Consider the following 24,411-nt stretch of genomic DNA (forward strand, 5'->3'; position numbering starts at 1 on the left):
TTCTCCCCGAATAGGGGAGAGTGTTATTTCCTGGAAGTGCCTTTTCCTGCCCTCCAGGAGAGGGATGAAAGTCAGTGTAGGGCTGGGGGAACGTGCTGAAGCAAGTGCACTCCTTGGCACAAGAACCTCAGCAATCCCAGCTTTGACAATGGGAACTGGGGAGGACTACAATCCTCACCCTGTTTGCTGTGGAACTTGGCAGCCAGTGAGGCATCCTGCCTGGAAGGAGCAGGCTCAACCCTCCCTGATCCTTCCAAATGGTGTCCTCTTGGTGGTACCTGGGGGAAGGTGGGACAGTGAGGTGGTGCCCACCTGCTCTCTGCTCATCTCCTCTTAGCACAGATGTATTTAGACATGGTGCCAAAGGATCTGAGAGCAGTACTGTGGGGAACTTTGCAAGATATGGGCAGATGTTTGGAAGGGCAGACCTTGAGAAAGGCAAGATCCCAGATGTCAATTACTTTATCCTGCTGTTAGAAAGGGATAGTATTGTTCTGAAAATCACCTTTTCATGAAGCTGTGAATATTGTCAGCAAGAGTTGCTGCAATCAAAAGGATAAACTTGTTTTCCTATCATTTCAGTTTGTTCTCTTCTTGTGTCTAGGACTTCTGTGTGCTTTGTGGCACCCACTACCTGGTCTGTAAAACCAGGCCTTGGTAGGCAGCAACAGAAGAGAAGAGAAACCCCTTATAAATTATGTTGTCAAGTATTTGGTCCTGCCATCATCCCCCTCCAGTCCTAAGTCTGTTCCCCACATGTGACACAGTGAGAGCTCCAGCCTGAGCTGCTGGGTCTTCTGTGTAGGAGATGGATGGGCTTCCAGAGGCAGGAGTGCTTTGAGAAGAGGCAATTTAAAATAATGAAACTAGTAATGGCTTTTAAGGAGTGGTTTTGAACTCAGTAGTGAAAATGCATGTGTACTCTTAGCATCAGCAGGAATTGGTATGGGGAGAAAGAGAAGAACAGTTGGAGGTGTGTGAGTGCATGTCCTTACCCCTCTCTTGCCTCCCATGGTCCAAATTTCTGCCTCTTTGCATGGCTTGTGCTGAATATAATGAAGGAATCTCTTTTTGAAGGTGGGATGGATAACAGAATCCCTGGTGCTGTCAGCAATGGTGAAATGGTGCCCTCACACCCTGGAGTGGAAAAGGAGAAGGAAGAAGAAGAGGAGGAGGAGCAGACACTAGAGCGTGGTCAATGGAACAACAAGCTGGAGTATGTCCTGTCTGTGGCTGGGGAGATCATTGGCCTGGGAAATGTCTGGAGGTTCCCCTACCTCTGCTACAAGAATGGTGGAGGTAAGTGCAGCCAGGGCCACCAGTACCACTCCTCCATCCCTCCCAGCCCCTCAGCTGTGCCCAAATCATGGGTCCAAAGAGAAGATGCCAACCTACCAACATGGTGTTGCCATCTGGATCCCTGCCAGGAGTTTTGAACCAAATGGGACATGGATGGCACTTGCAATATCTCAGGGTTTCTGATGGCTGTAGCTGTGTTTTCCTGGGATTAATGGAGCTCTGCTCCTGCTGGTCAAGTGGGTGGCAGTGTGCAGAGAGTAGGCTGGGAGAGCAGGGAGTGAACTCAGCTTTCTGAGCTGTGTGTCTCACTTCAAGCATTGCTTCCTTGAGGAGCACCAGGCATCCTGTGCCAATCAGATGGTGGGTCCTGGTGGGAGAGGCCACAGGGCCCCTCCCCAAAGACAACAAAATATTTTTGCAGGTTCTATGAGTAGGAGCTCAGGCCAACTCCCAGGAGTTTTGGGACACTGGCCCTGCTCCTGTGTGAGTCCATGGAGGGCTGTCCCCTTGGTGCTGGAGGTAGGGAGTAGGGACAGGGCAGAGTGAAGGGGTTTCTGCTGCCTTGGGGTGGAAGTACAATGCCACTCCTGCCCCACATGGTACTCCCTTGGCATCTGCCAGGGCTGTAAGGTGTGGGAAAGAGGACCCCTCCCTCTGATCCCCATAGCAGGGTTGTGAGAATACAGATGGATGTGGCTAATGCAGAGACAGGGAAGCAGAGTGTTTCTCTCCAGAGCTGCTCAGGCTGTGCTCAGCCATCCCCCTGAGGCTGTACTGAGCCTTGGCAGCAGACCTAGGCTCACTGTGCAGCTGGAGGCTTGCTGGGGGCTTCCACAGTTTGTGGCTGCCTTTTAAAAACTTTAAAACATGAGAACACAAAGTTTTTCTCAACTTTGGCTCAGAGACAGGTAAAGAGAGGGAGCTGCTCTCCCTGTCTGGTGCAAAGCTGCTAATTGAGCCTTCCAGAAGGGCAGGGGAGAGGGGAGGCAGTGCTTGGCTGGCAGCTGGCAGGGAGTGAGCACTGGGGACCTGAGGCTGAAATTCCCAGGGTTGAGCTTGGGGCAGTCTCATGGGCCTCACTAAACTGCTTTCACCCCAGTGCATAAAAGAGGATTAAACTCTGTTTAGCTACTTTCACGCCGTGTTTTGTTCAGTGCTTGTTTCTTTTCTCCAGGTGGTCAGGCAGTCTCCTTCCCTGTTGAAAAAGGAGACATTTTTTGCCTGTTCTTTTTCTGTGGGAAATGCTTCTTGGCTGCTTGTTGAGCTGTGTCTGGTCCCACTGCTGCAGCTTTCCTTGGGAACTGTTCCATTGGTGGGAGCAGGACCTGGAATCCTGTCCAGGCACCCCTTGCCCTGGGTGCTCAGGGAGGGCTCAGGGAGTGCTCTGGGGAGAGGGGAGCTGCTGTGGGAGCAGCAGAGGCAAGCACAAAGGGACTGCTCAGCCTGTTTTCCCTGGAGACATGGCCCTGAAGCAAAGTCCTGTGAAGCAGTAGAGACTGTGAGGAATTTCAAGTCCCAGGGAGATTTTTCATCTTCTGCCCCCATTCCATGAGGTTAGAGCAAGGATGGGGCATGAGACTCTTGTGTGGTGAGCAAAGCAGTTTCTGTAAGGTTTCTCCTGGGGAACAGCAGTGTGATGGGGTGGTGCAGGACACAAGGCTCCCTCCTGCCTCATGCAACCCAATCTACCACAGACAGCACTGTATCAAAATCCTTGTAATGCCTCAAGTTGAATTTTAGAAGTTGCCAGAGCTGTTTCCTTATTCTCCTTTAGGAATGCTGATCCAGGCACTTGCTTCTCCCATTCTTCTATAAAGGTGCAGGGCATTTATTTAGTTTCCAGTCCTGGGTCAACCACAACCAGCCTACAACCATTAACTCTTGTGTGCCAGCACTCCCATTAGTTTGAGGTAGTTCTGCCCTGCTGGATGACTCTTCTCTCCCTTCTGAACTGTGTGCAGGCAGTGGTGATTACTGCTCTCAGCTCTTGCTTTGCTTGCCTAAATATGAGCCTCTTCAAGAATAAATGGTGTCTGCTAAATCTGAGTTATGCAAAGAGCCAGTCACTCTTCCTTTCTGTGGGGATATTTTCACATAACAAAGAGAGTAGTCCCTTACACGTTTAATGCCCAGTGCATGGTACCAAAGCCCTACATAGTAGAGAAAAACAACAAAGAAAAACAATGAATTATTATTTTTGCCCTTGTTTGCTCTTGCTTTCACCTGCAGGGGCAGGGTCAGGCCCTCCCTGGGCCCCACTGATTGGGAAATACCAGGGAAGCCTGTCTGGTGCTGTGGCTGCCAGCACTGCACCCCCTCCCCAGCTCCCCACATCTGCCATGGCCCCTCACTGCTGGAAATGAGAGGGGAATGCACTGGGGCTGGTTTTGGAGCTGTGTGCCCTGTTCTGCCAATTGACAGGAACCTTTGAAAGAACAGACACTGATGGGAGGAATGGTCCTATTTTACTATGAATGAAAAAGCATCACAAAAGTAAAATAATACATTCAATATACAATTCAAAAATGCTCTTGGCTTTAGCAGCAAGCAAAAGGAAGCAAGGTTGTGTACCTAATCATGACTAGACAAGAGGGAAGACAGGGGTTGAGAAAGATCCATCACCAATTTCCTAAATCCTTGTACCAGAGTCCACAGTGATTGGGGAGCCCTGTTTCACAGCAAGGATGTGGACAAACTTTCCCACAAATTGGGAAAATTGTGCTTGGGGCATCCACCCATAGGTGAGGTCTCCAAATTTGCCCCCAAAGTGGGTCCAGCTTTATAGGCCCAAATCAGTAAGTCAAAATCACTTGATTATGTTTTTAGCACAGAAACTCCTGGATCTGATGACACACAGCCCAACCAGCAGAGGCCAGGGCTTGGCCAGAGCCCAGACCTCAAATGGGAGGCTTTCCCCCTAAAAATACCCTACAAACAAGCCTCTGTTCATGGCAGTTAGGAAAGTTGCTTAAAACTATACATTTCTTGCACTTAATTGCACAAGGTTATACAGAGCTAGCATAAATGTCTTTGTCATCTGTTTTGAGCTAAATAACACCAATTATGTTAATCACACAGTGCCCAAGATTCATTCTCTAAGTCAGCTCTGGCTGAGCACACCAGTCCCACCATTTGGGATGCCAGGGGATTAGGGCAGATTGCAGAGACATGTCTCTGTAAATTTTTTCCTTCTCTCCACTGTAATTCTGTGCTGTTTCACAGCCTCCACGTCAGGACCCTCCTGAAACTCAAGATAACCAGAGGCTGGGGAACAGGCCAGACTGTAGGCTGAAAATAAAGGAAAACTGGGCTGGAAAGCTTGATTTGCTGTTTCAGAGACCTCTCCCAGAGCTTAGTTAAATATAAACTTTTATATGACAACAATCTTTTACAAACATGCTTGACTTTCATGATGATATGATTTTGTGTGAGTTAGGAGTGGAGGAGATGGTGTTGAGACAACCCTTTCCCCTGCCATTTGCTTTCACCAATTTGAATTTGCTGGTAGAGGGACACCATGTGCAAAGATGTGCATTGTTCCCCTAGGGCTATCACAATCACTGAGTTTAGAAAAGTCCTCCTAAGATCATGGAGTCAACCGTGAAGCCAGCACCCCTTTCAGCTCCTGTTTGCCCACAGGGAGCTACAAAGGTGCCTTCCCTGCCTCTTTTGTTCATACTTTTTTTTTTTTTTTTCCCCAAGAAGATGGGCTGTGGTTCTGTACCTGGATGAAATGAGCACAGGGTGGGAATCCCAACCAGTCCCCAAAGTGCTCCTTCTCTTTCCCAGCCCCTGCGTGCTAGTTAAGCTTCTTAATGAAATCTCCTGGGTTTTGAGTCCTCTGGTGAACAAGGATTGTTATTTCTCATATGCCCCCATCAAGCTGAGCCCAAAGCCAGCTAGCATCACACAGGCAGGGAAACCACAATTAGTGTCTGCTTGGGTTGCCACCTCTGGCCCTGCATGCCCTCTGAGCTCACCACAGCCAACTTGCTGCTCTTCCTCTTTTCTGCCCTGTGTCCCTGCCTTTCAGCAGGGTTTGAGCAGCTCCAGTGGCACATGATATGCATGGACCATCTTGTGGGGCTGTCTCCTGTGCTCTGTGGGGTAAAGGCCATTACTGCAATTAACATTAGCCTGGGGTAATCAAAAGCCTGAAGTATTTAATCTCTCTCTGCCTGTTCCATGACAGGGCTGGAACAGGAGGGCAGCCCTGGCTGCTGCTGTGAGGTACAAATTTTGCTGCACTACTACTGTGAGGTCCTATCCTGCTCTTCCTTTGTCTGCTATTTTTTGCCAAATAAATGGTTGAGCAACCCCACAGACTGGGCAGAAGTGTCACTCTCCATGTGCTCCTCAGAGCCTTGGTGCTGGCATCCATGGGTTTGTCAGCTTCTTCAGTCACAATAATCAGTGTGAAAGGAGCCACCAACCTGGTTAGAAGTTGGAATGTCTTTACAGCAGAGTTTTCTTCTGTATTCCCATACAGCTTTTCACACCTTTCTTCTCCATTCTTTGTACATATTGAATTATTCATATAATCACATCACTCCAGAAGATGAAATGTGAGGAAATTTTTTTTCCTGACATCCTGTCTGTGACCTTCCAATCTCCACCGCCATTCCTCCAAGGAATGTCCCTGGTTACTCTCTGGAGACAGCCTGACCTCAGTCCCCTCATGAGGCTTATTTTTCTATCTACCAGGTGCCTTCTTCATCCCCTACCTCATCTTCCTCTTCACCTGTGGGATCCCAGTGTTCTTCCTGGAGACGGCGCTGGGACAGTACACGAGCCAGGGAGGGGTGACTGCCTGGCGCAGGATCTGCCCCCTCTTTGAAGGTGAGTGGAGGGAGCTGGGGGGGCAGGGGCAGGTAGGGAGACTCTGGGACCCCGGGGGGATGAGCAGAGATGTGTCTTCCCACAGGCTGTATTGTTATTTCCACACATCCCCAGCCCACCTGCCTGAGAGGTGTTCCCTTTCCAAAATCCTCCTGGAAAAACTGATCACCTTCTTCACCAAACAGTTCTCACTGTTACATTGCATCCCAGTTTCCTTCTTCGTGGCCACAGCCTTTGGGCAGGAGCTTTGTGTCCAACCAAGGCTGTCCTCTAAAAGGTAAATGGAGAAAATGCTTCTAGTGGTTATGAAGAACCTAAAGCATGCTGCTGTTTTTTGAAGTCGATGCTCTGTCATCTCTGTGAGTTTGCAGGTGGTGCAAACCCTTACTAGTGAAGGTGTCAGTCTTCTTAATAAATTGTTAGTAGTCAGATTCTCTGTGTCTAACACTGTTTCATCACAGTTATCCAGCCTCAAGCCACTTTCCATCATTTCTCTGAAAGTCACAGTTGCTTCCTCCTCACATGCCAAATCCTTTAGATGCTTCTCCAACAACTCCCAGAGAAGGTGTGCAGTGTTAATAAAAGAGCTTCCCAAATAAAAGTGAAAAGGGAAAGGGAAAAATATTTTAGAATGAATTTTGTTAGAAGAGATGTGACTCAGCAGGTGCCTCACCATTGTGTGTCTCTGCCCCTTTGGGTAATGTTCCAGCCATAACCTGCCCACCCCCTGCCCAGCATCCCTCCCACTGCCACCCTTTCACCAGGGAAGGCTGTGGCAGGGCAGCAGGAAGAGTGACAAACAGTGGGTGAGCAGCTTCCACAGAGAATCCTCTTCCTGTCCCCTGGCATGTGTGTCACCTGCCTTTGGGGCTCTCTTTCTGCAGGAATTGGCTACGCCTCACAGGTCATTGTCATTCTGCTCAACTTCTACTACATCGTTGTCCTGGCTTGGGCCTTGTTTTATCTCTTCAGTTCCTTCACCATTGACCTCCCCTGGGGCAGCTGTGACCACGAGTGGAACACAGGTGGGTGTGGAACCCTCTCCCTGTCCTCCAGCAGGTCCCAGCTGAGGGACTTCAGGTGCTGCCCAGGGCCAAGCCTCAGGAGAGTGTCTTGCTCCTGTGGGGGTGGGACATAGGGTTTGGGATGCTGGGTCACTGCAGTGCTGTTGGCACTTTTGTGGGAGAGGCTTGGTTGGTCTCAGTCTTTGCTAGAGAGCAGCAGTGCTGTGCAGTGCTGACCTCCCATTGCTCCTGCTCTGGGCTCCAGCTAACATGGGTGCTCTACTTCTTGGCATCTTTCAATCATCCTGTTCTGTGTGGTAGCCACAGACCCAGTGCTGATCAGGACTGTACCCACTGAAAGGAAAAATTAAATGCTATCATCTTAAGTGTCCTAGATTTCTTGCCATGGAAGGGTTTTTTTTTTTTTTTTTGGTGCATCCTTGGGACTGTACAAATCTTGTCCTAGCATCAATGTCAGTGAGTCTCAACACTGTGGATGGACAGAGAGGGGTTTTTCAGATGCTCTGGTACTCTGGGCACTGCTGCTTACAGTTCTCCTCTCCCTGGGCCTTTCTCCCAGAGAACTGCATGGAGCTGCAGAAGGCAAACTCCACCTTCAATGTGACCAGCGAGAATGCCACGTCCCCCGTCATCGAGTTCTGGGAGTAAGTAAAGGACAGGCCTGTTCTCTTCCCTCCCAGACACCATTTCTATGGGCAGAGGACAAACTGCAGGGGCACATCCTATTCATCCACCCTTGCCAGAAGAGACACAAGGGGGAAGCTGGGCAGGTCAGAGGCTCTCAGGGCTCTCAGCCAAGGTTAACTTCACTGTGCCTGTGGTGTTGTTCTGGAGCTGTTCTGGCATGCCTCAGAGCCACCTGGTTTTGTCCTTCTCTGATGCTGTGTTCCTGTTCCTCTGCACCTTTTGGCCTTTTTGGTCTCACTGACCTCTTTCCTTTGAATCCCTGCTGGTGTGTAATACCAGCATGTTCCCAGAGGCTCTGGCGTGGTGGGTGATGATTTTTGTATGTGCACTAGTCTTATCTCAGAAAGAGAAAAAAAATTATATTTTCACTGTAGGGTGACCAATTTGCAAGTTATGCAGAGGAGAGAACCTCAACGAAATTGAAACCAAGTGCTAGGATCAGATAACTTCATGCTGAAATTTGGTGCCTCATGTTGTTTTCTCCCCTTGTGTTGCTGCCCTGAGGTCTAGAGTAGCTTTATGTCAGACAAAGGTATAGGTCTGTTGGCTTAGGATCTCTGATGATGCTCAACAGCCCCATTTAAGCATTGAGCCCTGGCTGAATGACTGTGCAGGTGATCCTTCTGCTGCCACTCTCCATTTCCCTTGTGCATTTTCATGGATGGCTGGAGAGCTCTGTCCCTGCCTTACCCTCAGGGGTGGATGGAACACACACACAGCACCCTCAGCTCAGCACAGGGACACTGCTTTTAAATTTCAAAGTTGTTAAATTTTCTTTGTCTCCTATGTGCTCCCTGAGCCTGAGCTCTCCCTTTCCCTGTTGCTCACAAGTGATTAGATGGTGACCTGACTTGGACTGCTTTTCCTGTGGCTGAACACTGGAAAAGTTGTTTTTCTCTTGCTGCTGTGACCATCCCATCCCTGTGTTAGTGGGGAATAAGCAGCATGGGATTGGAAATTTCCACTGTCCACTGCTTCTGATGCAGCATCTGTTCCTGCCCTCCCTGGGCAGGGAGGCAGGAGGGCAGCATTTCTTTGAGGAGCTCTGACCTGCCAGTGAGTTGACTCCACAGGTCTCTGCTGGCTGCAGTGCAGCCCCCAGTTAGTTCCAGTCCAGTGGCACCCTTTGCACTGGTTAGAGTCCACATCCTTGGAAGCAGGCAAAGAGCAACATGACAAAGAGGGTCTGAGAGAGCAATGTGCTTTTTACAACCCTTCTCTCACCCTCTCAATCCCCTGCAGGGCTGTGGGGCAAGGAGGGCAGCAGGGTGCCTTAGACAAGGGTTCTCCAGCAGCACCTCTATTTTGGGATAATTGCTGTCTTTTTGCAGCGGGGTGGACACTGTTGCTGGGCTCCAGTGTTGTTCAAGTCCCTCTCTGCCTATGTCAGGCTGGGGTTTCTGGGACTGCACCCTGGGGTTTCACACTCAGCTTCAACTGTGTGGTGTGGGAGATGGAGGAGGAAGAGTCCTTACTTCTGTAAGTGATGAGGAAGATTTGACATACACATGACATGGAAAGGCTGCTATTATCTCACCATTTGTACCAAGGTCTATGTAGCCCATGATTTTATCTCCACACTGACTGCAAAAGGATGCTCTAAGTGGCCTCTCCTGACTGCACAGTGGGGATTATGGTTGGGTCTCAGTCACAGAATGGGATGCTGTGCTGCTCTTTGTCCTGAGGTCAGTTATGTGGCTGCCTCAAAGGAGAGAAGTGTGCTATGGAGAAAGGGTTGGACAGTATTACTTTTTAAGTGATCCTGATGCATTCTGCACAGTAAGTGCAGTGTATCCCTCACTCTGAGGATTTTGGAGCATGTCAGAAATGTAGGTGAACTCTGTGTGTCCATGACCTGTCAGACTGGCAGTATTTTTCAGAGAAGAGCACTGCTTAATTCCTCTGAGGCTTTCAGCTCAGACCTGAACCTTGCTAGTGAGACAGCTTTTCTCCCCAAAGCCATCAGGCACTGAGGAGCTGAGAACCAGCATGGTATTGGGAACATTAGTAGCCAGTATCAGTGACCCTTGCATGTTCCTTTGCTTCCCCTCAATGCAGGAGAAGAGTGCTGAAGATTTCTGATGGCATCCAGCACCTGGGTGGTCTCCGCTGGGAGCTGGCTCTGTGTCTCTTGCTGGCTTGGATCATCTGCTACTTCTGTATTTGGAAAGGGGTCAAGTCCACGGGCAAGGTGAGTCCTTGGTTCAGGTCAAGCCTCTTCCCTTGGTCACAGCACTGGTTCTGCTCTCCTTTTATAGGTTCAGAGAGGCCCTTGAGGTCCCTTGGGAACCACTGGGTGCACAAGCTTGCAGGAGCCTGTAGGGATCAATGTGCAGCAGGCTCTCTGTTTTGGGGTAGGAAAAAGGATGGGAGGCCTCTCAGAGCATTAGCTTCCAAGGTGTATATCCGTATCTAGTTCCTCTCCTTCCTCAGGTCCAGGAGACCCTGCAGTCTCCTCTGCATGGGGTGGTTACATGTTCCCTTCCTTCCCACCACAGCATGAGCAGGCAGCATGTTTCTGCCTCTGCTGGCAAGTGCAACTGGAAAATCTTCCAATTCATTAGATATAGACAAAGGTAACTGTGATGGCCCCAAAGCCCTCTCTGCCCCAGCACCACAGGAGCTGCTTTTTTATGCTTTTTGTTTGTCCCAGCTCTTCCTACTGTTGCCCATTCTCTAGCAATAAAGGTCTGCTTTTACTTTTCCCACACCAGTCACCACAGAGTAATTTCTTTGAATGTTTTTGGGAAGAACTGGTGTGACTGTCCAGCTCCATTCCATGCTCTGTTACAGAGTGTGCCACTCTCATTTGCACTGACCCCATTACTTAGTTTCTGCTACAGCCTCCTGACCCTGTTCCCAGCCAGCTTTGTCTGGAGCCAGCAAGAACAGATGGAAATGAAAAGGTTTTTAGTGTGTTTCCTAAATGGTGTCTTCTCTGCATGTCTTGAACAAGCCATCATGTGTGATGGTGTGTACATTTTAGCTGCACTCATTTCCATCAAGTTGATGGCATGGATGTTAGCAGTTTCTCTTGCTTCCAGAATGGGCTGGGATTATGAAACATGACAGGGAATTCAAGCAGCTTGCAAGGATGATATTTTCTGGTTTCCATGGAGTAAAATTAGAAGAAAAGAGCAACTGCTTGCTGTGGTGGCCTGGTAAAGGAAAACAGAGGCAGTCTAATAACAGCAAATATGATATTAAGATAGAGCAAATGTAGTGTGGGAAGTCCTGAGAACAAATTCCATCTGTTTTAGATACACGTTCTCAGTCAAATGCAAGAGATTTCTAGCAAAAAAGTGCTAGTCATGGTGAGATCTTGAAAACAGAAACCTTCTTGCAGTGAAGCAACAGCATCCATAGGTTCATCAACCCTCCATGTATTCAATAATCTGATTACAATGATGGCTGTGGGAATATAACCCCACTGGGAAAGAAATATTCCTTAATTCTGAGGATTTGCCTGTGGAGGGTCAAACAGCCTGAGCTGAAATCACCCTTCTCAGATGAACAGTGGTTCTCATCCTGCAGCACAGGGACTGCCTGACCCCAGGAGTGCTCCCACAGGCAGCAGGTTGTCACAGATGGAACCACTTTGCTGAGGCATGTGGATCAGATTCAAATAAAACCCTGGCTGTTGTTGACCAGCATGTGACAGAATGATCACACTGATCCCAGCAAGGTTCCTAGTGATGTAGTTAGTGCTAACAATGCCCAAAAAATAAAAAAAGATGGGGTCTGTGCCAAGCACTGTGTAATATCTCATTGGATCCAGATGTTCCTGTTGTTAGATAGAAGTTTGGCAATCTTAATCCAGAAAAACATTCTCCAAATTCAGGCTCTCATCTCAGTGGAGGTGTGGAGTGAAAAGTTTAACACACTAATTCATAGAGGCTGTAAAGCACATAGGATGTTACCAAAATGTGAATCCAAATCATATCCCAGATGACTACCTGTTTGTATCCTGAGCTCCTAAAACTGATAGTATTTAGAGATTAAGCCAAGAATGTGCAACCTGGCATCCTGGAAGAACGTGCACTAAGGTTCAAAGACAATGAGTTGTTTTTATGATTTTTGTTTTAATCTTGCTTTCATGGGCTGAGAAAGCTTAGATTTGCATCCCATTATTTTCTGAAGGAAGACTTTGGTTGTGTGGTAAATACAATGATGGTGGTTAAACTTGCAGAAACTGCAGATTTTACTGTCACTGCACAGCTCTAAATCAGAGGCTCATTGAAAATATGGGGAATGATGGCATTTGCTTGTGCAGAAGAATCTTGTCCTTGGTTTCTACAGTGTTCAGGATGCAGATTCAGGGGGACAGGGAGGAACCTGCTCCAGATATTTCAGGCAATCCAGAGCCTCAGCAAGGAGGTATTTTTCACTGATCTCTGTGTCAGTGTTACCCAAGGCTGCTGAGACACATAGAGCAAGGCACATGAAATGTATAGAAAACCTGGAGATTGAGATGATAGCCTAGTACTGTTTTTCCAAGGATGGAAAGGAAATCTTTCAAATCCTGTCCTACAATACAAAACTGAATCACTGCAGACTGTGTCCTGACTAGGGGGAGGACTTGCAGAACAAGGTGCATTGGACATTACTTTATTCAGATGGAGTCTATCAGACTGGATCCAGTAAAGAGAATCTCTTTTGAATCCCTGCTCAGATCATAAAGACTACCTGGGGCAGAGCAGAACTTGTCATACTGTCCAGGGAAATAATATGCTTGTTCTCAGCAGGAAGTCCCCTAATGCAGAAACCTCCAAAGATGAGTCACAGCCCATGAGTCCCTCTAAGGGCTGGTGGGCTTTAGGTGGATTTTAAAGCCACTTATTCTGGATGGATGGGCAGGTGTGAGAAATGGATCACTTCACATTTTGCACTTTCTCCAGAGATGAGCTCTCCAGTGCACAGCTGCCAGAGCTGAGAAAAGAGCTGTAGGGTAGCATTCAGATGAAGCATACTGATGCAAGTGCTTGCTCAGCACATCCACACAGGAAACCTGAAGAAGCAACCTTTCTTTTTTTGGCCTAGCATGATGAACAGCCTCTTCTCAAGGTGGTCAATAATACAATGCAAAAGGATTAATCACATTTCTTGAATTGTTGAGGAGATTGCACAAGCTCTTGATGTCAGTTTGAGTGGGAAGCAGACTGGAATGTGGGGTCATTGTGGGTGCTACAGCAGTTAGCCTGAACAGTCCTGAAAGTACTCTGGTAGTCCCCAGACTGAGTGCCACATTTACCAGAGGTGAAGTCCCTGAAAGGATTAGCTGGTACTAATTTTCAGCTTTCCCCCACAGGAAAGGAAGCTAGAGGAAGGGGATTTTAACCCTACCTGAGTGTGTCTGCAATGTTCATGGGGCTAGTGGCACAAAAAGCAAGAGGACAGGTGTTCAAGGCCCTATTTGGGTCTGCATCCTTGGTGACAATTCTGAGATGTGCAGCCCTGCTCTGCCTGGAATGCCCATGATGGGTGATTGAACTGGGGTCACTCAGAGTCACTGCAATGGCAAGGGCTGGGCACAGCCCCCTGCCAGTTCCAGCTCTGAGCTGGGGACCCTCCACCATTGCCCCTGGTGGTCCTTCAGTGGCAATCATGTTAGCTGCACAGCCCTTCACCCTTGCCACTAAAGGATCTGGAAAAGGGACTGCCTGTGTGTCACTCAGACTCTGTTTGAAGTAGGGATGTGAAGGTGGATACTGGGGGCAGTCCTAAATTTCCTGAGTGCATTTAAAAACACATTTCTTTCTACTGCAGGAGACAAGGTGCTGAGCAAAGCACCTGACCTGTCCCCTGCCCCCTCTCCCAGCCTGGGGGTCAGTTCTGTGCTGCTGGCTGGCACTGTGTGCTCTGGCCCATGCTGCTCTCTCACACTTGTCCCTTCCTGCTCCTCCCAGGTGGTTTATTTCACTGCCACATTCCCATATGTCATGCTGATTGTTCTGCTCATCAGGGGAGTCTCCTTGCCTGGGGCATCCCAGGGAATCCTGTTTTATCTTTATCCAGACATCAGTCGCCTTGGGGACCCTCAGGTAAGGTGGAGGGGGGGAATGAATGGCTAAACTGTGCTTGAATGGATTCCTCTGGCAGCCCTCACTCTCTCCTTTTTGTTTTCCTGTTCTCTTTCTTCCAATTTCTCCTTTCTGACCCCTCTTTTTCCCCCTCTGTGGCTGTAAGTCAGAGCTGTCATATTGGAGTGTTTTCCCTGCTCTCTTGCCCTCCAGTGCTGTTCCCATATTTTCCTGAGTTGACTCTGAATTGCTGAGGGGTATGGGCAGTAGGATTTAATCCTTTATCATGAGTGGTGCCAGCTGTCCCTCCTGTTTCTTGGGGTGACTCCTGCTGTGGAGCCAGACAGTGCATGGGGTGCACTATGCCAGCAGCTTGTGGGGATGAGCCCTGCCTGCTCCTGGCCTATTTGCTCCACCTTCCTTTGGAAGCATGCTGGGTGCATGGATGGTGGAAGTCATGGCATGCAGCAGCAGTCCCTGGGACCTGGCTGCCTTCGTCTCCTTCCCATCCCTGGTGAGAAATTCCTGCCTGTTTGACAGGAGGGTCAGAGCCCAACTGCTGCTTTTAATCTCTTTGGGACAAGTCCTTCCACGTTAAATCCTGGCTCCAGCTGAGCTCTGTACCAGCCTTTGTGTGAAGGTGTTTCCAAAGGAGATTAAAGGGTCCCTGCCTGGAAAATAGGCCAGCAGAACCCTTGGTAACCCCATTAACTCTTTCTGGTCTAGCACCAGTGCTGCCTCAGTTACTTTTGTGAATGGGAACATAGCGCTGGTGGGTGTATGGCAGGACAGCTGCTCCCTCAGCATGGAGGTGCAGGAAAGCACAAGAGAGGATGAGGACAGCTCTGTGTTTGCTGTCATTGTGTCTCCATTTGCACTGATGAAGTGCAAGAGGCTTCTGAATGCAATAATATTTTTGAATGGTGCTCCTTCTCTTAGGAAAAGTCCTGTTGCTACCCTGGCTGTGTTGCCCAGGGGACTGAACTAAGCCACCTCAGTGGCATGGTTGGTTCTAGCTGTGTCCTCATTAGGTCTGCCCTGGCAAACTTTTTCACTTCAGCCTGTGCTTTAGAAGCAGAGTTTCCTTCCAGCCTGGGAAATGTTGGCAGAAAGACAGAGTAACCCCTCAAAGTAAGTCAATGGCTCTGAACCAAGGAAAGAAAACTCTCCTGAACCAAGGGAGGAAAACTTGCTTCTCCCTCCCACTCCACATTCCCCAGTGAATGCTTTGCTTCTGAGGGAGAAAAGCAGGATTTGGCAGCAATGGTTGCCTTCCCTCTAGCATGTTTTAACCATCCTACTGAACCATGTAGCTGGACTTGAGTCTTCTCTTGCCTTCCCATCAGAGAGGGAAGCATTAGTGCCCCTAGGTGTGTGGCTGTGTCCCCCATCTCTGTGCAGACACTGTGGTGTGAGTCCTGCCAGCCCATGGGGACCAAGTTGATTATAAGTGGTTTGTGCTCAAAGGACAGTGAGCTGTAATTCTTTACCAGCCATCCTGCACTGCCTGGAAAAATGGAAGATTCTTTAGTGCTAGGGAAGGGATTCTGGAAATTAAAAAAAAATAATAAAATTATATAACCTCTCTGATCTGAGCCTTATGAGAAGGCATCTCAAGGGGAGGTTTAAACAAAGGGCAAACAATATACAAGGGGACAAAAATCAAAACTCCTGTAAAGCATATGAAAAACTAGGTGAAAAGAGGGGATGAATTATTTATCAGATTCTACTAGGGAAGCAGCAACAGCTGAGATCTGATTAAATGTCAGAATATCAGGCTGGTGTGTGGAAATCATTGCTTTCTACCTGCCAAGTGACCTTGGACAGAACTGGGAAATCCTGTCTGTGAGAGCTTAGTCAAGCTGATTGATGATGGTCTCTTCTGGCTGTGAAGTCTACAGTGCCCTAAATCTTTCTGCATCTTCATTTCCTCAATCTGTGAAATTCCTGTAATTAAAATGGTAAATTAATTGCATTTGGTAGGTAGATCAGACCATTCAGAGGACTGCCAAACCAAGGTGTTGAATAGTGAACACCAGTTATGCTCAAATATTGAGCAGATAACAGCAAAACCACCAAAGAGGTCATCTATCTTGAACTTCATGTTCCCAAACAACAACAACAACAAAAACAAAAAAAAACCAAAAAAAAAAACCCACCAAAAAAACAACAAGCTCATAACTCATCTTTTAATATGTAGCTTATTTAATATTATGATCTTAGCATGTCAGCCATAACTAGGCCCAAAGCCTTTTCTCACTCCTTGACTTCATTGCTGTGCTCCAGATGCATCCTTTGTATTTCACAGTGTGGACCAACAGAGGGTCTTGGGTCATCCTCCATTTCTACTTTTGATCACCCAACTCTTTGCATTTATCAGTTTTATCAGTTGCTTTATTCAGCAGGAAATGCTGGAAATTTAAGAATATGATTAAGGAGTGGGATGCATAGTGGGATCTACCAGTGAGAAGATGAAATGAGAGGAATTCAGAAGTAGAATTAACATTTAAGTGTGTAAAACTTGTCATTAAAAGAACTTTTTTCAGGTGCTGTCAGGCTTTCTGTTGATTGAAGCTTTCATATCACTGCTAGTAACTGTTTAGATAGACAGATAGAAAGAGAGAACAGATGGGCTTGATGCCAAAAATGCTGTCATGTGTTTAGGTTTGCGTTAAAGAAAAGAGATGTACTAGTCTCCTTTCACTCTGGTATCAAGTCTCTTAGCTAAATTTCCTTCGGTTTAATGAGTGAGAATGGAGAAGGATTTGTGTCAGAGGCTGCTGAATTTCTGTCTCTCTGGAAAAGCAGCAAACGTTTCTCAAAGCCTCCCACACTTATTTTCCTCTTGAAGTTTCCAGAAAACACTCATCATGCTGTATTTGCTTGTACTTTATCCAGTCTTTATACAAAGAAAGAAGCTTCTGTGATAAGCTGCTTTCTACCCTTATCAGATGGGCTGAAGGGCCCTGAATTTAGGGGCTGTATCCCACTCCTGGGGCAGGGAGGCACTGGAGGTGCCAATGGTCAGCAAAGTTGTGCATTTCTTTCTGAATATCCTTCCCTACATCCCCCACATTTTCTTGCACCTATTTCCCTGATGATTGGTTTTTGGAGTGTTTGCCCCTGCCGATTTCCCTCATGGCTCTTCCTTCCCAACAAACAGGACAGAGAGGGAAGGCAAGAGAAGAAGCTCACAGTTTTTTTTTGGGTGGGGGGAAGGTCTGTCCACTCTGTGGCTGCAGAGGGAGGATGCTGAGGTCATGGTTTGGACCAGGGCAGCTCTTACAGTCAGGACTGAGCTGAGGATAAGCCCTTGCAGCCACCACAAGGAGGATGAGAGATGTGTGCATCCTGCAGGGCTGGCACCTGCTGGGTTAACCACGGGCCCCTGTAGCCACGCTGGGAAGGGGGCAGAGCCCCAAATCGTGGCCCTTCCTGCTGCTGCCTCTCTGTGAGAGGGGAGGGTGAGCACAGGCCTCCTAAATATTATTTGTTCCCTGTATTTATTGTTTTCTCAGCAGGCCTTTGCCTTGACACAGTGTGCTGGGTTTGCACAGCTTTTCTCCCCTGTGCAGGTGGGCGTTGGTTTCACAGGGGGTCCTGCTGTGCCTGTGTGCCCTGCCAGGGCTGTGCTTGTCCCCAGACTCTGCTCCCACTCTGGGGGACACAGGCCAGTCAGGGAGAGCACAATGCTCCCACTGCATGCCAGAGGGGCTCAGGACTGGAATATTCTCCTCCTCCTTGCTGGAGCAGTGCATCCCCCATGGGGCAAACCACAGCTGTATTTACCTTGACTGCTTCTCTGTCCCAAGCCCGTTCCCAGCCCTGCTGAGCCTGATCTCAGCGCTGACATAGCAGGAAGGGATAAAGTTGGCTGGCTGCCTGCCTGCCTGCAAGCAGCAGGGCAGGGAGGACCACAAAGCCCAGCTTCACAGCAGCCAGGAGCATCCCTTGGAGCATCCACTCACCCCTTCACCTTCCCAGGCAGGCAGCTGTGTTCCTTGGGATGAGCCAGAATCTGCTTTCTTGTGGTGTTTAAAGTAACCCCAGCAGTGGGAGACCCCTCCTGAGTGCAAAATGTCCCTCCAGGTCCCCAGGTGTCCTGAGGTCAGTTTTGTATGGACCTTGAGTGCTGGCACAGGATTAATTGTTGAGCAAAGCCCCTGCTCCTCACTCCTGAGGAGTATTTTTCAAGCAGATGGGGCTCAGGATTGGGAACATGATGTTTGGCTGGGCAGATGGAACAGGAACACTTTATAAATGTCACTGACCCATTCCCTGTCTCCTCTCTGCTGGGATGAATGGGGATGGGGAAGAATTGCCCTGGGCTGTGCAGCAGGGCCTCTGCTCTGTGCTGGTGCAGTGCTATGGGATGTGGGCTGCATCTTTGGGCTGTGGTCTGAGTGAAGAGAAACACCAATCATCTGGAAATCGTGCCCTGGAGCCTTGCAGTAAAACCTTAGGAGTCACCCTCTCCCTTTCTGAGCAGGGACTGTGGCTGTGAGCAGTGCTAGCACCACAGGCTGAGCTGTGAGTAAAAGAAATGCAGCTTGAACTGCAGCTCAAGACTTGGCTGATGTTTGCTCTCTGCTATGCATTACACCAGGTGTAACCCTCCACACAGCATGTACCCACCCTGTGCTTGTCTCTCCTTGCTGTTTGGTGCTTCTCTGCATGCCACCTATATTTGGTGTATGGCACCCACTGGGGTTCAATAATCTTTTGCTCAAAAGTGTTATTTGTGGTTTGAGAACTTCCTAAGGAAGGATCTGTCTCAGTACTAGGAGCTATTGAATTCCAGTGCATATAATAAAGTGAATATTGCTGAGAAAGTTAGGGATGAAGGAATGGTCATAACCATCTTGGATAACTGCAGCTCAGGTGCAAAGGTTTTGGCTAAAAACAGAGTATCAGGCTATTGCAAACTGGAGTAAACAACATATTCAAAGAAATGGAATTATAAATTAAATAATCTGTATGGCTTAGAAAAATGTAGACAGTAATTAAATCAAAATACCCATGCTGCTAATATGCTAGCAAAATCTGAACAGGATAAACTTTACCAATCTCTTTGGGAACAGTGGCCAGAGAACAGCAGGATGCTTTTATCTGCAGTGGAAAGAGAGCCCTGCCTGACCCTGCAAGGCCTTTTAGTCAGAGTGGTCTGGGAACAGCTGAAAAAACCCATTTCTCTGAGTCATTACAGGGAGGGAAATGAGCACAGGCAGCAGGCTGGAGAGGAAAGGTTTGGGTTGCTGAAGTGAGTCCTGTGGGGCTGGGGATGGGCAGTGGTGCTGCTGGAGGAGGCTGGAGCCCTTCCACTCCCAGTGATCCCACAGTCCTGGGACTTGCTGCTGCCCATCCACTGGGTCAGGAGCACACATGGCATCAGTCCTGTGGCAGTCCTTTGACCCCCAGGCAATTTGGGAAACTTTGAAGGTTGTAGATGTCTCTTGTCTTTGGCCCAAGAGCTGCAGTAACCTTTTAATGCCTGAAATAATGTGCAGGCAGCCTGAGCTGGTGTTCACAGTCATGCTAAGTAGGATCATAAGCTCTGCAAGTCAAGCTTTATTTACAGTTTCAGCCACAGCATATGCTAAGGCAGGTCCTGTGCTCCCTATATGCCTTTGGGGCTGGACTCCCACACAGCCAGGTGTGCACCCCACAGGTGTGAGATTGGCCAGAGCAGACAGTGAAGTGAGGAGCCCACAGCCCCCATGCTGTTCTCTGCTGCACAGGGTTTTCACTGGGCTTTAGAAATGAGCCCTGTCGTAAGCCACAGAGCTAATGAAGCTTGGCCTCTTGATACTTGGCTTCCACTGTGGCTGGTAATGCACTAGTTCTTTTCTGCCTGAGGGGTATTTCTCCTTTTCTTGTGTCATTTATGTGATATTTAACACTGGTAGAATCTTCTTCACTGTAGCTTTCTGCTCAGTGGGGACCCTGAATTCCTGTCTTTTTCCCATTCCCTGACTGTTGTGCAATTCATAGGTACTTGATATCCTTGAAGTTTCTGACAACTGTTAAATCTGGTTGAAAAGCATCAACTGAGTCTAATGTTATGACAAGCGTGGGGTAGGCAGTTTAATGGCAAAAGTCTTGCTGTCTTGACAAATTAAGCTACAAGAGCTTACAAATCCCATGAGAGGGTGTGTTCTGAGCTCAAATTTTGTCACAGCACAAGCTGGCTTGTAGCTAGGCAACTAATTTGGCCATAGATAAGAGATTCAGTTTGAGTAGCCTGGATTGATAAACAGGCCCCTAGGTGACAGTTATAGGATATGATCCAACCCAAACAGGGATTTCACCCAATGAAACTGGGTGAAATCCCTGAACTGCAATTTACTGCAGTTCCATCCTAAATTGCAGACACCCATTGGGCAGAGAGCTGAGCAATCCCAACTCCCAACCTATCCTATGTGTATGCCTGGGAAATCCAAACCCTCTGTTTAAAGAGAGAACCTTTTTAACCTCTATTTAAGGTTTATTTTAACTCTATTTGAACTTCTTTTTTAACCTCTATTTAAGGAGGGTTCACAAGAATCAAGTGCTTTTGTCACTTGAATCACAAAGTGTCACGTTTGTCTCTGACTCAGCAACAATCAATGCTACAAAATTTGATGGAAAATGAGCTGTAACAATGAACAGCAAAATAAAAAGCAAATCTAGCAAAGGATTTGATTCCAGTCTGTGCAGATGTTTAAATTATTGATGTAAAGGTGTCTGCTGGTCCAGCTCACTTTAGTGCCTTGCTGTGCCTAAAATGTAGCTGCAAAATGAAAGCTATGCCCTTTACTGCCCACGAGCACATGAAATGCTTTAGGAATCAATTTTTAAAAGAGCTTTGGTCTTTTTCTAATATTTTTGAACTGAAAAAAATTAATACCTTGTTCTCTAAATCCATCTTCCCATTCATCTCCTAAAAGAGTAAAATACACTGAGGTCAATTACTTTTCTGGCTTCCCAGTGCCTTGAATTAGCTGTTCCAGTCCTGTCTCATCACCTGTCCCTTCCCATTCTACAAATCAGAGATTTGATCTCACTCCCTGCTCGATCTGAAACCCAGAGTCCAGGGTTTCCCTGGTCTCAAGTGAAGGTTGTGGGGTTGAATGTTAGACAGGTGGCTTGGAGAGCAGTTTCACCAAACCTAGTCCTAGCAGCACTTTGCCTTCTCTCCCTGTTGGGGTTTGCAGCAGTGGGCAGGAGAGGATTTATTCTGTGCATCTGTGCCTTGAGCAAAATCCAGAATTTCTTCTGGAAAAATGGCAGCTAATGGGATTTTAACATGCCTTCATAAGCCACATCAGCCCAGGAAGGAGAAGAAGTAAATATAAACCAAAACCTCTCACCACATGATTGTACTTTGCCCAGTAGGGAGCAGGAAAGGCAGAACCATGCATTGGTAAGGGTGGCCTGAGCCACACCAATAGGGGTGGTTGGGCAGGTGCTGCCCAGCTGACCATTGCCACAGGTCTTGGCTGACAGATACAGCTGAGATTTGAAGGCATCAGAACCTGTGGGAAGCACTGTAGTGCTTTCCATTGGCTCCTGTTCTTGGAGGGGCTCTGGGGCTGGCATTTATCTGAGGGCTTACACTCCTCTAGGAGAAGAGAGTGGAATCAAATGGAGACTTTTCTCATAAAGCTGTCCCAGGAATACTTTATTTCTGCTTTTCTTTTATCTTGAGAATGTGGCTACCCTTCAGCATTGGTTAAATGATTGTCATATCTCTGTTTTATAAAACCCCTAGGAAAAAAAAAATCTTAGAGAACAGAGGTTTATTTAATAAACTTTGTCATTGCTTCATTCCTCACCATTGGTTCCTGCTTTTGCTGCTGTCTGCAGAAGGCAGTGACAGTGGCTGAATTGGTGACTGCACACAGCTAGGCTTTCAGATGAAATTTGGCATTGACAAATGTCAGCCTTAGAGCCCTGGGATGTGTTATTGACAGTGAGAGCAAAGGACCTCATGGGAATAACAGTGTTCTTGTATGTTCTTTTAGGAGCTGTCTTTTGCAATCAACTCTGTTTATTTCTAGTATTCTTCCCCAGCTGAATTTCATTTAAGTTTTGGAGTCTTTGCATTAGGTGTTGGAGGGAAGGGCCAACAGCAGAAGCTGTCTGTACCTGTGCTGGCCAGTGGGAGACTAGGCTTGCCCAAATCAAGTACCCTTCCTCTGGTGGCAGAGGGTTCCTTCATCTCTCATGGAAAGTGTTCATCTCTCCTCCTCCTGCTGGAAGGCACTTGGGTGTGACAGGGTGCTGTAGATTAGTCAAAGAAAGAGAGAAAGAGGTGGTTATGAAGAGCTGTATGTGATTTGGGTGGATGAGGCTGCTGATGTATCCCTTCCCTTTGGCACTCCTAGCCCCTCTGAGTGCCTCACTGAGCACTGTAATTCCTGGCACTGTACAACCTGCCTCTAGAAAAGGCTTGTTACAATGCAGAGTCCTGCTGGCTTTCTGGTGCTTACAGCACCTTTGGGCTCTGCCTTTTCCCATCTGTGCAGTGTCTGTGCTGGCCTTGTCTTCTCACCTATGTTTGCATCTCCCTATTTGCAGGTCTGGATGGATGCAGGCACTCAGATCTTCTTTTCGTATGCAATTTGTCTGGGATGCCTGACAGCTCTGGGCAGCTATAACAAATACCATAACAACTGCTACAGGTAACTGCTGCCTTGAGCCTTCCCCTCCTGAACATCAGGGATGGATGAATGCTGGAGGCTGCTGGCCTTTGGAAGTGTCAGGATTTCTGTTTCTACTCAAGGCATAGGAAAATTCTTCCCAGGTGTTTTCTCCCCAAATCTAGTTCTCTGTTTTATACCCAAGGGAATTGTCTGTCTGTCCCCTCTTCCACACTCTGTAAAGTTAGATCCTCTTCATCCCAGTCCACACTACAACCTCACTTATTACATGGTTTCACAAGCAGTCACAGGGGAAGTAGAACTGTGAAATCTAATGGCTCTCAACTGGAGTCCTTTCACGTTGTGATTTGTCCTTCTGTTCATTTGGACACAGTGATTGGCTCAGCTGCCAGTGCTCTGGGTTCCTGTGTGCTATCTATGATTACATATGAGCCTGCAGATGTGTCTTCTGTTTATTGCATGCTGGACTGCAGGAACAGAAAGGGACCAGGTTGCCAGATAGAATCAGGCTGCTGAGTTGAAGTGGACCTGTGAAAATAAGCTCATTTTGCTGTAGATATATCCATCCCCAGGGTTTAGAGGCTTGTGTGAGAAGAGGCCACCTCTCTTCCCACTCTTTCTTCTCTGATTGCTCCTGGCACTGATTCTCCCCCATCTTTTAAATTAAAAATTGTGGTTGTTGCCATTTAAGGTCCAGGCACCCCACTGGCTACATGATCCCTGGTTGGCATCTTTCTTCACTTTAGGAGTTCATTCCTGCTGCAGGGCTGCCTCTCCAGCAACAGCTGGACTAGGATGCCTGTTTTTGTCATGTCCCTTCCCCCACATTAAGTTTTGAGAGAAAAAGCTGTAGGAAAGGAAGAGATAATGGATCTGTTTCTGGCCTTTAACATGTCCTTGGACATCAGCCCTTTGCATGCCCAGCCTAATATGTAACGTGGAGATGATGACAGGAGCTGCTCAGGGTTGTAAAAACCTTCTGTAACTGCAGCTGGGAGTTGCTGTAGAAAGGTGAGAGACTTGTGTCTGCACATGGTGCTGTGCTTCTACTCTTTATGCTGTTTAGCCTTTCTAGAAATGCTGATCTTAGTTTTGGTGTCAAACCTTCAACTTGCCTTTCCCAGGCATGGACCCAGTTTTAATGAGGATAAGAACACAGAACCAGGATTTAGCAGGGGAGAGGGACATCAGCATGGTGCCCCACTTTGTTGTACCAGGCCAGGTGTAACCTTTGGTGACCTGTAAAAAGATGTGGGCAGTAAAAACCATCGTTTATATGGCAGTGATCCAAGATGGCATCAAACAGTATCGACCATTTCTTGTTTCCTGTCACAGCAAGGGAATTCTTCATGTCTTCCTGGCTCCCTTTCAGGGGTAAATCTGTAGAGATCTCTTTGATTTGGCCATCCCCTCATTTTACTCTCTACCATGACACCCCTTCCCACCTTCCAGATAATGGGAGAGCACCTTCCAGCCCATGCCTTTCCAAGGAGGGTTTGACCTGTCATGGATACATCCAGGGGAAAGAGGGAGAAACACCAGGAAGGACGAGGAACTGTTTGAAACATGTGAGAATTTGTATGAAATTACTGAGAATATAATTTGAGTGGAGAGCAGGCACTTTATAGCAACTGGAAAAATGAGGTTCTGGCTTGGGCTTCCCATTGGGTAGCTGGGATTGGTGGACTGTGGCCTTCCTTTCCAGCTGGGAGATTCATTGGGTCTTAGAAACCAAATGCAAAGGCAGAGGAATAGTTCTGGGTGCTGTGCAGTCCTTGACAATGCAAAGAGCTGTGCTTTGGAAGGAATAATTTGAATTTGCATGATGCAGGGGCTCTGACCTAGTTAACATGCAAGCAGGAGCACAAAGCCCCAAAAATGCTATATAACTAAAGACTG

General features: G+C 47.7%; 1 protein-coding gene across 5 annotated transcripts in view; it reads left to right on the plus strand.

Moving 5' to 3' along the window:
* Positions 1-24,411, plus strand: part of LOC306800909 (sodium- and chloride-dependent GABA transporter 2) — a 37,708-nt gene that overhangs the window by 7,746 nt on the left and 5,551 nt on the right. For 4 of the 5 annotated variants that reach the window (XM_079303387.1, XM_079303391.1, XM_079303388.1 and 1 more), the window contains 7 exons: positions 1,078-1,299; positions 6,004-6,138; positions 7,023-7,163; positions 7,723-7,807; positions 9,909-10,041; positions 13,757-13,891; positions 22,430-22,533. In XM_079303387.1, coding sequence (XP_079159513.1) covers positions 1,078-1,299; positions 6,004-6,138; positions 7,023-7,163; positions 7,723-7,807; positions 9,909-10,041; positions 13,757-13,891; positions 22,430-22,533 — 955 coding nt within the window. Of the gene's footprint in view, positions 1-783; positions 974-1,077; positions 1,300-6,003; positions 6,139-7,022; positions 7,164-7,722; positions 7,808-9,908; positions 10,042-13,756; positions 13,892-22,429; positions 22,534-24,411 lie in introns of those variants that run through there. The other variant, XM_079303390.1, reaches the window with a different exon arrangement.

Source organism: Erithacus rubecula, assembly GCF_903797595.1.
Source record: "Erithacus rubecula genome assembly, chromosome: 4".
In the NCBI taxonomy this organism is placed as follows: domain Eukaryota; kingdom Metazoa; phylum Chordata; class Aves; order Passeriformes; family Muscicapidae; genus Erithacus; species Erithacus rubecula.